The sequence below is a fragment of the Bos javanicus genome, chromosome 2 (assembly GCF_032452875.1).
Source record: "Bos javanicus breed banteng chromosome 2, ARS-OSU_banteng_1.0, whole genome shotgun sequence".
Lineage (NCBI taxonomy): Eukaryota > Metazoa > Chordata > Mammalia > Artiodactyla > Bovidae > Bos > Bos javanicus.
The window spans coordinates 118331629-118348270 of NC_083869.1; the positions used below are offsets into that span (position 1 = coordinate 118331629).

At 43.7% G+C, this 16642-nt stretch overlaps 1 protein-coding gene across 6 annotated transcripts in view; it reads right to left on the reverse strand.

Moving 5' to 3' along the window:
• Positions 1-16642, reverse strand: part of SP110 (SP110 nuclear body protein) — a 49643-nt gene that overhangs the window by 16427 nt on the left and 16574 nt on the right. For 4 of the 6 annotated variants that reach the window (XM_061387767.1, XM_061387784.1, XM_061387759.1 and 1 more), the window contains exons 6-12: positions 16259-16336; positions 13087-13215; positions 10662-10811; positions 8599-8685; positions 7477-7530; positions 5125-5190; positions 3085-3303 (exon numbers count right to left, since the gene is read on the reverse strand). In XM_061387767.1, coding sequence (XP_061243751.1) covers positions 3085-3303; positions 5125-5190; positions 7477-7530; positions 8599-8685; positions 10662-10811; positions 13087-13215; positions 16259-16336 — 783 coding nt within the window. The remainder of the gene's footprint in view (positions 1-3084; positions 3304-5124; positions 5191-7476; positions 7531-8598; positions 8686-10661; positions 10812-13086; positions 13216-16258; positions 16337-16642) is intronic. The other 2 variants (XM_061387772.1, XM_061387776.1) reach the window with 2 other exon arrangements.

Consider the following 16642-nt stretch of genomic DNA (forward strand, 5'->3'; position numbering starts at 1 on the left):
TGCCAGATTAATAAGTCAAGTGTGTTTCTCTTCTAGTTTATATGGGTCAATGGAGGCCCTGATATAGGTATTCATACTTGATGAGGAAGCATGGATAATGTATTGATCTGACAGCTATTTAAGCACAAAGTGCAAGGCGCAGAGGAGAGCTGGAGCCACGAGCAAAGCCTTCTGACCTCATTTGACTTTCCCGAAGTGAATAGGATGTACACAGTTATCACACTTGTGATAAAACAAACTCACAGCCTTAGAGAAGAACTTACAGTTACCAGGGGGTAACAGTGCAGGGAGGGATAGTTAGGGAGTTTGGGATGGACATGTACACAGTGCTGTATTTAAAATGGATAACCAACAAGTACCTTCTGTATAGCACAGGGAACTCTACTCAGTATTATCTAACAACCTAAATGGGAAGAGAATTTGAAAAAGGATACATGTATAGGTATAACTGAGTCAGTTTGCTGGACAGTAGAAATTAACAGAACATTGTAAATTAACTATACTTCTTTTCTTTTTTTTTTTTATAAAGAGATCTGAGCACTTCCCTGGTGGTCCAGTGGTTAAGACTCTGTGCTTCCACTGTAAGGGGCATGGGGTCGATCCCTGGTGGGGGATGTTTTTGCCTCAAGTTATGGCCGAAAAAAGAGAGAACCAAAAAAAAAAATCCAAAAAAAATATATATATATACTTGTGATAAGTGCCACCAAGAAAAAACACTGTACCTGCTGGGTTCAAGAAGCTTTGTTCAAGGTGAGTCTGAAGCTGTGTAGCAAAGAAAGGAGGATGGAGGGGTTGGCTATGGGGATGGAGTGTGTGATGGGGGAGGAGATACAGGAGCTGGCCCTGAGCAGGATGGAGCAGGAAGCACTGGGTGATGCTCAGAGAACCAGGCTGGAAGAGGCCCTGGGGGCTGTGGCTAGGGGTTGGAATACGGGTGTAGATTATGTTCTATTTCTTGACCCAGTGGTTGGGTACACCTGGGCTTTTCCTTCGTGTGAGTCCCTCAAGTTGTACACTATGCACCAGCATTTTTCTGTAAGCACAGTATGCCAGTGCTCTTCAAGATGTCGACCTGCGATGAGCTTGACCAGAACAGGAATCAATGCAGGGCTGTCTATAATACTATACATAAAATAGACAACAAATAAAGACCTGCACTGCACAGCACAGGGAACTCCGCTCAATACTCTCTAATGGCCTAGATGGAAAATAACCGAAAATGGAGTGGATATATGTATTACGTATACCTGATTCACTGTGCTATGCAGCAGAAAGTACTACAACACTGTAAATCAACTACAGTTTGATAAAAATTTTAAAAGTAATAAAAAGAGTGCGTGCTAAGTCTTCAGTCGTGTCCAGCTCTGTGCTAATGTATGGACTGTAGCCTGCCAAGTTCCTCTGTCCGTGGGATTTTCCAGACAAGAATACTGGAGTGGGTTGCCATTTCCTCCTCCAGGGCATCTTCCCAGCCCAAGCATCGAACCTGTGTCTCATGTCTCCTGCATTGGCAGGTGGATTCTTTACCACCAGCGCCATCTGGGAAGCCCCAGATAGAAACAGTGAGGTTAGTAATGGAGGCTAAAGAATGCTGAAGTCATTTATGGTCCTCCCAGAACTCAGTGGTTTATTATAGACTTCAGCCAACTACAGCCCAGGAGCCAATCGGCCCAATGTCTGTTTCTGCGATGAATGTTTTATTGGAGCGGAGCCAGGCCTACTTGTTATGTTTTTGCCTCTGCCAGTTTCCTGCTCCCAGGAAAAGGTTAAAGTAGCAGCACTAAACCAGTACGGCCAGCCGAGCCTAAATGACTCACTCTCTGGCCCGTTATAGAAAGTTTTTCAAGCTTTGGCTTGCAGTGGCCCTCTCACTTCTGTCCACATTTCTTTGGCCAAGTCACATGGCCCTTCTTGAGTACACAAGGCAGGAGTGTGTGACCTTCTGAGATGCTGGCGAGCAGTACTGTGACCTCCCACCTCGTGTTTAACCCTGTGCAGTGGGCAAAGAGGTTTCGAGGAAAACACTGGCAGACTATCACTCTTGGCCTGTGTGTTCAACAAATGGAAAAGGCTTGTTATTTCTGTGTCCAACTTGTTATTTCTATGATATGTCCAACTCTTTGCGACCCCATGGACTATAGCCCACCAGGCTCTTCTGTCTATGGTATTTTCCAGGCAAGAAGACTGGAGTGGGTAGCCATTCCTTTCTCCAGGGGCTCTTCCCGACCCAGGGATTGAACCTGGTTCTCCTGTGTTGCAGGAAGATTCTTTACCGTCAGAGCCACCAGGGAAGTCCTTATTATTTCTAGTGCTGGTGAAGACGTAGGGGAAAGTGTGTCCACACCATATTCATGGGAGTCTAAACTGGCAACAGTCTGATCATTGGGTAGGGCACTATTTATTTTACTTTATTTTTAATTTAATTTTTTGGCCACACCGCACCACGCCACTTATGGGATTTAAGTTGCTCGACCAGGGATGGAAGCCAGGCCCTCGGCAGTGAGAGCACAGAATCCTAACCACCGGATGACCAGGAGTTTCCCAGTATGGGATAATTCTACTTTTAAAATATTTATTTGTTCATTTGACTGTGTGGGGTCTTAGTTGTGGCACACGGATCTTTGTGGCACACAGGCTCGGTGGCTGTGGCATGCAAGCTTAGTTGCCTGACCAGGGATTGAACTCATGTTCCCTGCACGGTTAGGTGGATTCTTAACCACTGGACCAGCAGGGAAGTCCCGAGATAATTTTAAATACGCAGACTCATGGGTTAGTCTATTTCACCTCCAGAGACAAACCATGAAGAAATAAGCCAGAGAACGTGTCCACCCCCGTCAGTGGGTCGGCCCGAATCAGAGAGCAGCCCCCAGACTCCATGGAGCAGGTGACTCTGCTGATGGATGTAAACAGCAGAACCTGGGAGAGGTGACCTGGGTCCACAGGACACAGCTGAGGCAACCTGCACCCTGGGGACGCGATTACTTCTCCCAGCAACCACCCCCAGACCCTGAGACCCTGCTCTGTCTTCATGCCGCCTCACGGATGCTTCTCCCTCCTTCTAGTAATCACTTTAATCTACATCACCTGTGCGGGCTCCATGAGAGACCCTTCCACGCTGAGCATTCAGGTGACCAGTGCCACCACCAGCTTTATCCTTTTGTGCAGGCATTTGGGCACCTTCAGCCTGTGCCTTTCGGGCTCTTGTCATGACTGTTGATTTTCTGGTTGAGTCATCCTTCTTTTGAGTCACCTGATTCACCCCTTGGAGCTTCTCTTGGATTCTGAGCCCTGATGAGGCTGCTCCTGGAGCAAATAGAGATTTGTGATGAGTTTTCACTGGGGTCCCAGTGGCCCTCCTGTTAGCGACCTCCCTCTCACATTCCCAGTCCCCTCACTTTGAGTTCCCTTTGTACCCCTGCCTGCCTCTTACTATTTCTCTATAATCACTCCTCTCTTTTTCTTGGATGTATCTTTCTTCTCCTCCCTAAACCCTGTTTCTCTTTTCCTCCTTCAATTCCTCTTTCTGACTCTTCATTACATGTGTATCAGTGAGAATATAAGCTCCATGAGGGCAGGGATCTTGTCTGTTTTGCTTGTTGCTGAGTCCTCAGAAGCTAAAGCATGTGGCCAGAACACACCTCAGCTCAATGCATCTCTGTGGAATGAATGTGTAACAAGCAGCATAGTTTAGAAAATATTCAAATTATGTATTTTTCATCCTTATACATTGTATGCTACTGCTAAGTCGCTTCAGTTGTGTCTGACTCTGTGCGACCCCATAGATGGCAGCCCACTAGGCTCCTCTGTCCCTGGGATTCTTCAGGCAAGAATACTGGAGTGGGTTGCCATTTCCTTCTCCTTATAATGGTCAGGGTTCCCTAATTATGAAGTTAATCAATTTTCGGGAAAGGGCAGAATCTAGCCCAGGATCTCAGTCGAGGCCACTTTGGAGATACTACACAAAATCTCAGAAACACAAGAGTGAAAGGGGATTTCTATGTTCCAAAAATTATTTTTATACACCAACAAGAAAAGCTCAGAGGTCTGAATGTCAAGTGTTCCCAGAAGTTGTTGGTAGAGAGAACTCAGCATGTGACAAGGAGGCAGCGGGGCTGGGGACTGGGAAAAAGAGTCAAGGGGAGGAGAAGGGTAGGGAGGAGGTTCTGGTCCCTTCCCAGGTCAGACCCCAAGACTGAGGGGTATTGGCAACAAGCAGAAAAATTGGGAAAATGTCCAAAGCAGTGAAATGCATGTCATGATTTCAGTTTGGGCGCTGAGAGGAGATTTCCTCCCAGGGTGCCACATTCCCTCCTAAGGGCTGGGAATCCAAGACAATCCCCACTAATCGGCACATCTTGAACTAAAGAAATAAGGAGAAAGGAGAGGGGCAGGGGAAGAGGGAGAAAGTGCAGAGGAAAAGGATAAAAGGTGATGAGCATGAAAAGGAATAAAGCAGAGGGTCCAGAAAAGCACAAAGTTACATATAGTTTTGTTTCTTGTGCTGCAAATAACATGCTTTGTCATGCATGGAGTCAATGGCATGCTAAGCATCTCTGCAGGTGGCTTTGAACACTCGATGACCACAAATCTAACCCCAGTTTGGGACTGGGAATCTGGATCCTGCCTGCACGTTCAGGTTTTTGCTTTGTCTGTTCTTCTTGGCTCTGAACTTGCACTGGACATTGTGTGTGCTAAGTCACTTCAGTCGTGTCCGGCTCTGTGTTATCCTATAGACTGCAGCCCCCCCCGGCTCCTCTGTCCATGGGGGTTCTCCAGGTAAGAATACTGGAGTGGGTTGCCATGCCCTCCTCCAGGGGATCTTTCCGACCCAGAGATTGAACCCATGTCCCTTGTGTCTCTGGCATTGGCAGGTGGGTTCTTTATCACTAGGGTCACCTGGGAAGTCCCATATCTCAAAACTGTCTGATGCCTCCTGTCCACCTCCGCCTCATTCCTTCCCAGTGCTAAGATAAAAGAAGCCTGTTGGAAGCAACATGGTTCTCCCTTTGTGGGGCATAGTCCTTGATGAGATGGTCTAGGCACTGGGGTGGAGTTGGCCATGTGGCTGAAGAGAAGAACCCTAATGAACGCCAAGGGAATGACAACTTCATCTTTCTTGCTCACCTTTTGAGAGACATTTTTTCTGTCTTTTTTTTGAACTTGACCAGTTATGTATTTTTCTCTTCTTTTCTGAAACAGAAAAGAAAATCATCTTTTATGGCTATCTATAGCTATGGTTTTCCCAGTGGTCATGTATGGATGTGAGAGTTGGACTGTGAAGAAAGCTGAGCGCCAAAGAATTGATGCTTTTGAACTGTGGTGTTGGAGAAGACTCTTGAGAGTCCCTTGGACTGCAAGGAGATCCAACCAGTCCATCCTAAAGGAGATCAGTCCTGAATATTCATTAGAAGGACTGATGCTGAAGCTGAAACAGCAATACTTTGGCCACCTGATGTGAAGAGCTGACTCATTAGAAAAGGCCCTGATACTGGGAAAGATTGAAGGCAGGAGGAGAAGGGGATGACAAGGATGAGATGGTTGGATGGCATCACCGACTCAATGGACATGAGTTTGAGCAAGCTCCAGGAGTTGGTGCTGTGATTCATGGGGTCGCAAAGAGTTGGACATGACTGAGTGACTGAACTGAACTGAACTGATAGTGATCTACAAGTTTGAAATTTTTAAGTAAAATTTTTTCTATCTTCCTATCACTTTGGGGAGGAAAGAGACCCAGGAGCCAATGTGAAGAAACTACTTGGAAATGAAAAAGGATTGAATAAAGAATAACAGAGATGTGGCAAATTATTAACATTAAAATATGCCATTTTTTCTAATAACTAGTTTTTTCAAGACTAGAAGAAAATATATAGAGAGAGTGTTATAAGCCATAGATATAAATGATCTTCTTAGCCAAACTCAAGGCCAAAAATCATAAAGGTAAAAGATGAACAGATTTAACCATTTAAAAAACTTAAATGCCCATACTTCAAAAAGTATCCATGTGATATTAAAATAAAACTGGGAAATTCCAATATATGTAACATTAGAGGATGAATGTCCTTAATAGATAATATAAAAAATGAATAGCATACTAAGAAAATGGACAAAAAGCATGAATTGAAAGTACATAAATTGAATTAAAGCATAAATTAAAAGAGGAAATACAAATGAAAAAAATTTTTAAAAAGCATCTTTAGACCCCCCCCCCTCAAAAGTCCAAAAAATTCATTGCTTGGTTTGAATTATACCCAAACTTGTAAAAACCTCTATCATATCTGGGTTGATGAGGATGCAGTTAATGAGCACTTGTGTTGTTAAAGGGAACAACAGCAAAACAGTATAACAAATATGAAATTTAAGATACATAGACTCTAACCAAGTAATTTACACTTAGAAATTAATTCAGAGGAAATTATTGGGCAATTGTGCAAAGATACCAACACATGCAATATGATTTCTATTTTTATATAAAAATGGGAAGTATCCTAACTTACCGCCAATAGGTTATTATTGAAATAAATTGTTACTCATGCAGTAATGAGTTGTATTATCCCCTCCCTTCCAAAAAAGGAAAATAGATAATGGATAACATTGATACAATGAGAAAAATGTTTAGAAGTGTTTATAGAATAGACTATGCAGAATAAGCATGTGTGTGTATATATACATATATATAATGCATATGCATATAAATATATATATGTAAAGAATGTACACACATATATGTACATGAATGCAGACCTTTTTGTAAGGTACAAAAATAAGGTGGCAGAAGCAGATTAAATAGATATTTCACTTCCTGATTAATAACTTTGCATACTTTTGGCAGATTTTATGAGGAACTTTACATGGGGCTGGACAGGATGGGCTACTCTTCAGTACAAGCTGAACCAGATCTTGGCTTAACCTGCACAGCGTATTTCTCTGCCAGGCATAGTTCTCTGCAGGACAGGGGTCTCCAGGACAGCTGTCTGCTATGGATGGTGCTGAGATCCATGCTGCTTGGCAAGGAAATGGTAGCAGAATTACTAAATTTAACCTGCAGATAGAGTCCTACAGTGGAGGAGGTGTGCCTCTCCTTGATCTTGCCTCTTTCCTTTCTTGTGGGCTGTAGCCCAGTGAAGGGGATGCTGCATGGTAAGGATGATAGAGCGACAGCCAGAATGAGCCGTGTATGGTGCCAGCCCCGACCACCTACTTCTGTATAGGAGAGAGAAATAAGCCTTTTTATCTCACCCACTATTTGGAGGGGGAGGGTAAGTGGTGGTTTTCTGTCACATACAGCAAGTTAGTCTTAATGGCCACAGCGTATTGCTTTTATAGTACTTTTTTTTTTTTTTAATGTTGCAAAAAGTTAAATTACTGCTGTAAAAAGCACACATCTTTTTCTGGCTTGGATGTCCTAAGGACATAACAGTCATTAAAAATAATATCAAATCTACCCTACCAGGGACCAAATAAGTTCTTTACACTTACGCTTTTTCCCGGGAGATTTTTCCAAAGACAGTTTACTGTCATCATCCACGGAATCTTGAAAGTAATAAGAAAGAAACTTTTGAATAAGCAATCTTTGTATTCATTTCCATCAATATTGAGTTGGTAAAGCTTTAACAGTATTATTTCTATCCCTTAATATAATGGGCTTCCCTGCTGGCTCAGAGGTTAAAGCGTCTGCCTGCAATGAGGGAGACCAGGGTTCGATCCTTGGGTTGGGAAGATCCCCTGGAGAAGGAAGTGGCAACCCACTCCAGTATTCTTGCATGGAGAATCCCATGGAGAGAGGAGCCTGGGAGGCTACAGTCCATGCGATTGCAAAGAGTCAGACACGACTGAGCTACTTCACTTTCACTTTATTATAATGGAGAATGGAGGCTCCTCAAGAGGGCTCTAGGGACCAAGATTCTCTAGTCCTGCGCATGCACACAACAAAGTCAGGGCTTCATGCTCAGGTATAGTATTACATTTGCATTTATGACTAGCTGTTCACTTCCCAGAAACGTCATGTGAGAAATATGGTGATTGGGGTTTTAGGGAAAAACTGGATGGCTTGGCAGTGTAATAAAGTACCATGAATATACTCAGAGCATGAACTCTTCATGGTGGAGAAAGAAAGTGAAAGAGTCGCTCAGTCATGTCCAACTCTTTGTGACCCCATGGACTGTAGCCCGTCAGTCTCCTCTGTCCATGGAATTGGCCAGGCAAGAATACTGGAGTGGGTAGCCATTCTCTTTTTCAAGGGGTCTTCCCTAGCCAGGGATCAAAACTGGGTTTCCTGCATTGCAGGTGGATTCTTTACTGTCTCAGCCACCAGGGGAGCCTTAACAGTGATGGGTTGCCCCCTAATTGTTTCTTGGGATGAAAAAACTTAACTCTTTTCATGTATAAAGCATAAATAAATATATCAAGTACAGAAATGGATGTATAATATACCTGTGTTATTAAAATACCCTGGGGGGTAGGGTTCATGATTAGAAAACAATATCTAGATGGGCTCTCTGGAGCAGCGATAATGAACAAATGGCTGAGAAACACTGACTCAGTAAAACAGCTCTAAGTCTGGGTTCCTGATTATACACTGTGAGACTTGCGATCCCTCACCTTTGCCGTGGGTGATTCTTGGTGGTGTGCTGGGTGGCTCCTGGGGTCTCTTCCCTTCATCCATTTCTGAAGTATTATCACTGATCTCTGGGGAAAAAAAAAAAAACAGCATTCATGTCACTTTCCCCTCTGGAAAGTCAATGCGGAATCTCCCAGAGAACCAGGAAGGACCTTGAACACTCTGGAGTTGAAGGCTGGAGGTTCCAGTCTTGCTTGAGCCTCCAAGACACCCTCCTGAGAATAATTCTACCACTGATCTGTCTGCCAGTCAGGGGAGGGCCATAGCAAAGCTGGTCAGTAATGGTTCCACTACTAACAGAATGTCCTTTGGGGAGCCGTCATTTGAGCCTCTGGACCAGAGATTCAAAGTGAGGTTGTGAACCCCTTGGAGAGTCCTGAAAACTCTTTCAGGAGACCTTCCAGGTCAAAATTGTTCTCATAATGAGATGTTCTTTGCCTTTTTTTGCTATGTTGGCTTTTGCACAGATAAAGCAGGTAAAAACTCTGGTGCTTCAGTACAAATAAAGTCCCCAAATCTTAGAATTACCTATTGCGTTCTCCACCACCACTTACTCAACATGAAAAAAACAAACAGCAGTTTCATTTAAGAATGTTCTTGATGAAACAGTTAAAATTATTAATTGTATTAAATTTCTACCCTTGAGAATACTTCTTTTTAATAGTCTATGTGAGGACTTCCCTGGTGGTCCAGTGGTTTAGACTCTGCCTTGCAATGCAGGGGACACAGGTTCGATCCCTGATTAGGGAACTAAGATCCCACATGTTGTGGAGTGACTAAGCCTGTGCTCCACAATAGAGAGTCTGTGCACTGCAATGAGAGATCCTGCATGACGTAACTAAGACCCGATGCAGCCAAAAGGAAAAAAGTCTATGTGAAAAATTGGGGAGCACATATAAAGTAGTTTGTTGCGTCTTGAAGTACCATGATTGTCTCAAGAATAATACTCAGGTGATTGAGTTGTAAGCTCACTGTAAAATCCAGTAAACCAATACTTTCCAGTTGTATATGCTATTATAAAGTCTGGCATGAGTAGGAGATTCATTTGAAACACAAGATAGTGTGAAACATCTTACTACAACGGAGTATGAAAAGCTCATTGATATGGTTTCAGACTCTGGTTACAGCAAACCTTTAAGAAACTATCACTTGTGGAGTTTTGGTGTAGTATCAAATGTGAATAACCATAGATATCTCAAAAGACTGTTAACGTACTCCCCCCTTTTGGCTACAGATTTGTGTGGCGCTGGATTTTCTTCCTATGATTCAACCAAAGGTAAGGGGGATTAAGAGGTACAAACACCCAGTTATAAAATAAATAAGCCAAAGGGATGTAACATACGGTATAAGAAATAAAGTCAATAATATTGTAATAACTTTGAATGGGGATAGTTAATAAGTTACTAGACTTATGGTTGTGATCATTTTATAGTGTATGCAAATGAAACCCTTATGTAATGTACCTGAAACTAACATAATATTGTACACCAAACATATTTCAATGAAAGAAAAAAATTTTAAAGAAGCTTTAAAAACAGAAAGCAATTGTTAACAGGGTATAGACTGTGTTATTAAAAGTGTTCTCTCAGCTCTCAATATAATTCAGTAAAGATATGTACAAAAATATTGAAGAAGCACATTGAAAAGATAGTTAATAAAAATTTTTAGAAGAATCCAGCTTTGATTAAGGTAAACATTAAAGAGAGCTGCAAAAATGTAAAATGATACCACTCACCTAACTAATATTTTTATTTGAAAAGTGACGACCCAGAGGGATGGTACGAGGAGAGAGGAGGGAGGCGGGTTCAGGATGGGGAACATGTGTACACCCATGGCGGATTCATGTTGAGGTATGGCAAAACCAATACAATATTGTAAAGTAATTAACCTCCAATTAAAATAAATTTATATTAAAAAAAGAAAAGTGTGCTATTTTCCATAAAAATATATTATTTATGGTAATGAGTTATTGGTCTATTGTGGGTTGCAGGAGAGAGCCTTCCACACTGAGCTTCCAGCTGACAAATTCCATCACCAGCCTTACCCTCTGATTTAGGCATCTGGGCACATTCTGTCCTTCTCTTTTGTGTCCTTGTCATGACCTTTGTATTCCTGATTGAGTCGTCCTCTGTATGAGTCACCTGATCCAGTCCTTGGAGTGTCTTTTGGATCCCATGCCCAGGTAAGGCTGCCCCTGGCCAAACAGTGATTTGGGTACAGTTTTAATTGGAATCCCAGTGGCCCTCCTCCTTCCCTGAATAGTGATTGCCTTCTCACACCCCTAGTCTCCCCACTGTGAGACCTTGGTACCCCTGCTCTGCACCTCACTTTTCTCCTGCTATCTCTTTGTAGTTATGTATATATATATTTTCTTGTATGTACTTTCCTTTCCCCTGAAAACTTACTGTCTATTCTTACTCTCTGTGCAACTTGTTGAAATCAATCAGATTAATCTGGGGGAATCCCAGAGCACTGGGGCTGATTTCCTGTTTCCTGGCTTCAGACCCCGACTGCCAGAAAGTGCCACATCCAAATAAACATGGTCAGATGGTCTGTTTCAGCAGAGGAGGGGTCTTGTAAAGCACTTTTCCAGGTTCCCTAGGGCCTGTGTGTGATACAGGAGACAGGAGAGACCCAGGATGCCTCTAGTAGGGAAAGGGCAAAAAGGTATCAAAGAATTGAGAGGCAGGGGCCCTGCAGTGGAGGGTGAGGCTGAGACCCAGAGGATGAAGGGGAGTGGGAGTGGGAGTGTTAGCACTGGGGCTCTCTTTTCCCTTTATTTTGCCAATGGATTTTGTATTTACATCTTTGGACTAGATTTTTTTACTGAGTGCCACATTGACTTCTCTGGTGGCTCAGATGGTAAAGAATCCATCCACCTGCAAGGCAGGAGACCAGGGTTTGATCCCTGGGTCAGGAAGATCCCCTGGAGAAGGGAATGGCAACCCACTCTAGTATTCTTGCCTGGAGAATCCCATGGACAGAGGAGCCTGGCAGGTTACAGTTCATGGGGTTGCAAAGAGTCAGATATGACTGAGTGACTTGCATTTTCAAATTGGTGTACTGTGGGGAAATTGTCTCCTTGATTTCTCAGTGCTTCTGTGAAAAGCTCTAGCTTCCTGAGACACAAAAAAATATATAAAAATAGGAGATGTCTTCTTTCACTTCCCCTAGAATTATTTCACTTTTCACATACCATAGAAATTAAATCTCTAGCTAGTTAATTACTGCCTGATCCAAAGAGGTGATAAAACTTCTCATTCTGGTCATGATCAAATGTTTGTGGCCAGGGCTAGGCTCCTAGGTTAAGTCCCACAGTACCAGGGACAGGGAACACTCCATCCCTAGGTGTTCACATGTCAAAAGGGATGGAGCCCAGAACTTGGAGACTCTTTAGTAAAAGCTGGAGACACCTGGGGTTTCTTTGGCTCTTAGAAAGAGGCATTTACATTCTCCCAAATTAGGGTGAAGACTCAGGATCTTTTCAATCTTATCTCAAAGCAGTTAAAAAAAAATTGCTTTTCTCTTTTCAGGAGCAGAAGAGGATGTCCTGTATACAAACAGAAAATCCATCCTTCTTTCTCCTGTGTCTACAGGATGTAATCTGCATTCACACAGAAGATTCCATCAGCTCCCTCCTCGTTCCTGTGGGTCTGTGTATGAGAAATGCTACAATGTTGAACTGGTTGTGAATATCAATAAAGAATTCTTCTCCCTGACCCAGGTGCTTTGTGGTTTTATAATAGTCATATTTCTAAAGAACATCACTCTGTAGGAGGGGGTAATCCCGTGGTTCTTGACAAACCACACACACACATAGACAGTTAGCACCAATCTTGAAATGAACAAGTCAAAAATTGAATTCTAAAAATTTCCCTCAATATATTTGCATCCTTTCTCAGCAACAGCATCACCTACCATTCACCCAGCCGTTTAAGCCAGAAACTGAAGAACAAGCCTTGATTTCTCTCTCTCATTCTCAGCTTCCAATTTACCAAATCTTGTCAACTCTACCTCCAAACTGATCTTGAATAGACCTTCTCTCCAACGTCTGCCAGATCTGAATCCAGGCTGCTGTCAGCTCCCACGGCATCTGCCCCTTAAAGGGGTGCCCTATATCTTTTCTATCTCCAATTCATTCTTTACATAACACCATAATTTTTTGTTGGTGAAAATTGAATCATGTCATGTACACACTGCTATATTGAAATGGATAACCAACAAGGCCCTACTGTACAGCCCAGGGAGCTCCCCTCAATGCTATGTGGCAGCCTGAATGGAAGAGGAGTTTGGGGGAGAATGGATGCTGAGTTCCTTTGCCGTCCACCTGAAACTATCACAACATCGTTAATTGACTATATAATCCAATATAAAATAAAAAGTTAAAAAAATTGGATGATGTCACTTCACAGACTAGGTCTCTTCAGTGGCTCCCTACTGCACTTAGAATAAAATCCCATCTCCCACACCTTGGTCAACAGGGATGAGCTGTCTCTGGCCTCCAGCCCCTTCTTGTTTTCTCATCTTACTTCCTTGGTGGCTATTTTTCTGCTGTCTCTTCTTTGAGGTGGCCCAGATACATCTTTTTCTTTTCTTTCCTGAAAAGATACAGATCATCTTTTATAGCTACAAACATTGATCTATCAACCTCATATGTCAACAATGCTTAGCTTCAAATCACAATGGCCAGGAGGTCATTGGTGATCTTTGGTGATGCTGAAATTCTAAAGCAGCAGAGGAGAGAGAGATGTAAAGAAATGGATACAATACGTTTGGGTAACTCATTTCTAGAAGTTTCATTGTGAAACAGAAGGGAGAGCGATGGATGACGTGAGAGGAGAATCAAGAGAAAATTCCTTTTATGAACTGTGATAGGATTGGGCATTGGTTGAATGAATATCCTTGTGAGAAAGTGAAAGTCGCTCAGTCATGTCCAACTCTTGTGACCCCATGGACTGTAGCCCGCTAGGCTCCTCTATCCATGAGATTCTCCAGGCAAGAATACTGGAGTGGGTTGCTGTGCCCTTCTCCAGGGGATCTTCCTGACCCAGAGAACCTGGGTCTCCTGCATTGCAGGCAGATTCTCGACCATCTGAGTCACCAGGGGGAGATGCTGAATTCTCAAGAAAGAGAGGGACCATAGAGATGGTCAGGAGAGGTGGAAGGGTTGCTTTGGAGAGAAGGAAGGAACTGGAAAGGAGGGGGCAGATGCAGGGTTTACCGGGTGGGAGCAGGAAGAGAGGGAATTCTCATCTGATGCTTTTGTATGAAACAGGAGGAAAGGTCATCTGATGTGCAAAAGGGAAGCAGTGAGGTATAAGAGGTTTGAAAATAAAAAACTGTTTTTTTTAGATTTGAGAGGATCTTTAAAGTGGAGAGTGAAATAGTTGGCTTAAAGCTTAACATTCAGAAAACGAAGATCACGGCATCTGGTCCCATCACTTCATGGGAAATAAAGGGGAAACAGTGGAAACAGTGTCAGACTTTATTTTGGAGGACTCCAAAATCACTGCAGATGGTGACTGCAGCCATGAAATTAAAAGACGCTTACTCCTTGGAAGAAAAGTTATGACCCCCCTAGATAGCATATTCAAAAGCAGAGATATTACTTTGCCAACAAAGGTCCGTCTAGTCAAGGCTATGGTTTTTCCTGTGGTCATGTATGGATGTGAGAGTTGGACTGTGAAGAAAGCTGAGCGCCAAAGAATTGATGCTTTTGAACTGTGGTGTTGGAGAAGACTCTTGAGAGTCCCTTGGACTGCAAGGAGATCCAACCAGTCCATTCTGAAGGAGATCAGCCCTGGGATGTCTTTGGAAGGACTGATGCTAAAGCTGAAACTCCAGTACTTTGGCCACCTCATGCGAAGAGTTGACTCATTGGGAAATGAATCCCTCTGATGCTGGGAGGGATTGGGAGCAGGAGGAGAAGGGGACAACAGAGGATGAGATGGCTGGATGGCATCACTGACTCGATGGACGTGAGTCTTGAGTGAACTCTGGGAGTTGGTGATGGACAGGGAGGCCTGGTGTGCTGCGATTCATGGGATCGCAAAGAGTCGGACACGACTGAGCGACTGAACTGAACTGAACTGAACTGAGAGGATCACAGGAAGTGGAGTGGTCACGCAATGTGGGGGGTCATTTATGCTGGAGTCATGAAGACACAGGGAGAACACGCTGCCCAGCCATGTGCCTCTCTCCAACTGTGCCTGATTTCTGGTACAGTGCACTGGAAGCAGCTAATAGTCTCCCCCAAGTTCTAGGAAAAGAAAAGAAGCAAAGCAGGTAAAGATAGCAGTAGGTTACTGAAACAATGGATCTGGCACTCTAAACTGGTAAGAAGGGTTATGAAGAAAGGCAGATAGGGCTTCCATGGTGACTCAGTGGTAAAGAATCTGCCTGCCAGTGCAGGAGACATGGGTTCCATCCTTGGTCAGGGAGGATCCCATATGACTTGAAGCAACTCAGCCTATGCACCACAACAACTGAGCCTATGCTCTAGAGCCTGGGATTGACAACTACCGAAGCCCTCATGCCCTAGATCCCATGCTCCCCAACAAGAGAAACCACTGCAATGAGAAGCCCATGCACTGCAATGAAGAGTAGACCCTGCTCGCCACAACTATGGAAAAGCTGGAACATGGCATGGAAAACCCAGCGCAGATAAAAATAAATACATAAATAAACAAATAAAAGAAAGGCAGAGGACTGAATGGAGAAGGGAAAGGTCAGTGGACTGCTCACCCAACTGATATTGAAAGAAAGCTGCAGAGGAAGAAATTGTAAGGAAGAAATCAAAGAGGGATACTTTTGAATTCATTTTTATAGACTGGGGTGAGAAGGAGAGATCAGAAGTTGAGCAATAGGCTATAGAAGGAACAATTTCAAGCACTGAATGTCAAAACAAGGAAATCTCAAATTATTGGGAAGATGAGCCGGATTTACATGATGAAAAGGCCCGTGGGTCACTTTTGGGTTCTGGAGGCCAAGAACGGGTTGGGGGAAAAGTCACTGGAAATAAGGAGTTGAAGGATTTGAGAGTCAGAGTCTTGGATGGGTCTGTTACTCACATGGACCTTGCAGGTGTCCAGGGGGATAGCAAGACTGGAAGTGACAGAGAGACTCTAAGTCAGCCTTGAGGTCCTCCAGGGAGTGGTGGGGAAGTCAATGTATGACAGTGATGAAAAGGGAGTGAGCCCTTCTCTTGATGACTAAGCCTCAAAGGAGAGGATGGGGAGCAAGGGGCTGGGTGGGGCAGTGGGTAGCCAGGGGTGGCATTCAACCTACCTTCCTACATGAGAAGAGAGTAGCAGAGAATATGCAGTCTTGTCTTAAGAGGAAGCAGTGTCCTCTTGGGGAACCAACTTTCCATGAAAGAGGGAAATGTAACTAACCCTATAAGAAGTTGTGTATGTAGGAGACCTTGATGTTTTCGGAACAATTCCAGTGGGTGTGTATTTCAATGGCCCCAAATGCCTTCTCATTTCCCTATAATTTTTATGAAGGCCTTAGAGGAAGACATAGTGAACTGGAAACAAACTCTGTTGGGCATGATATCTACAGGCACCTAGTGGGTGCTCATGACAAGATGCAGCCCCAAACCCACCCTCCTGAGATCTGCAGGAGAAAGGCAATCCTTACCTTTCTTGCTGGGGAGTGTCCTGGATGCCTCCTGGAGCTCCTTTGGGTCGCTTGGTTCAGGGACATCATCTCTTTTCACTGACAAAAAAATATAATTCATTTTAGAACTCAGAGCGGGTTGATGAGAAAGTGCCGAGGGATTCTGGTGGGAGAAGCAGAGAGTGGAGAGCACCCCTAGCACAGGTCTGGGGACTCACCAGGTTCCCTGGCTTGGCCTGGGTTTGATCAACTTGTAGTTACTGCTCCCTGTGTGATTATCACAGTGAACTTGAAACAACTGTCCCACAGAGGAGGACTCAGTCTGAGCTCTTTAGAGAGATTTCCCTTTCCCAGTGGAAGAAGAAGAACAAAGACTCTCAGCAGCCAGCCTTTGCCATATGAAAG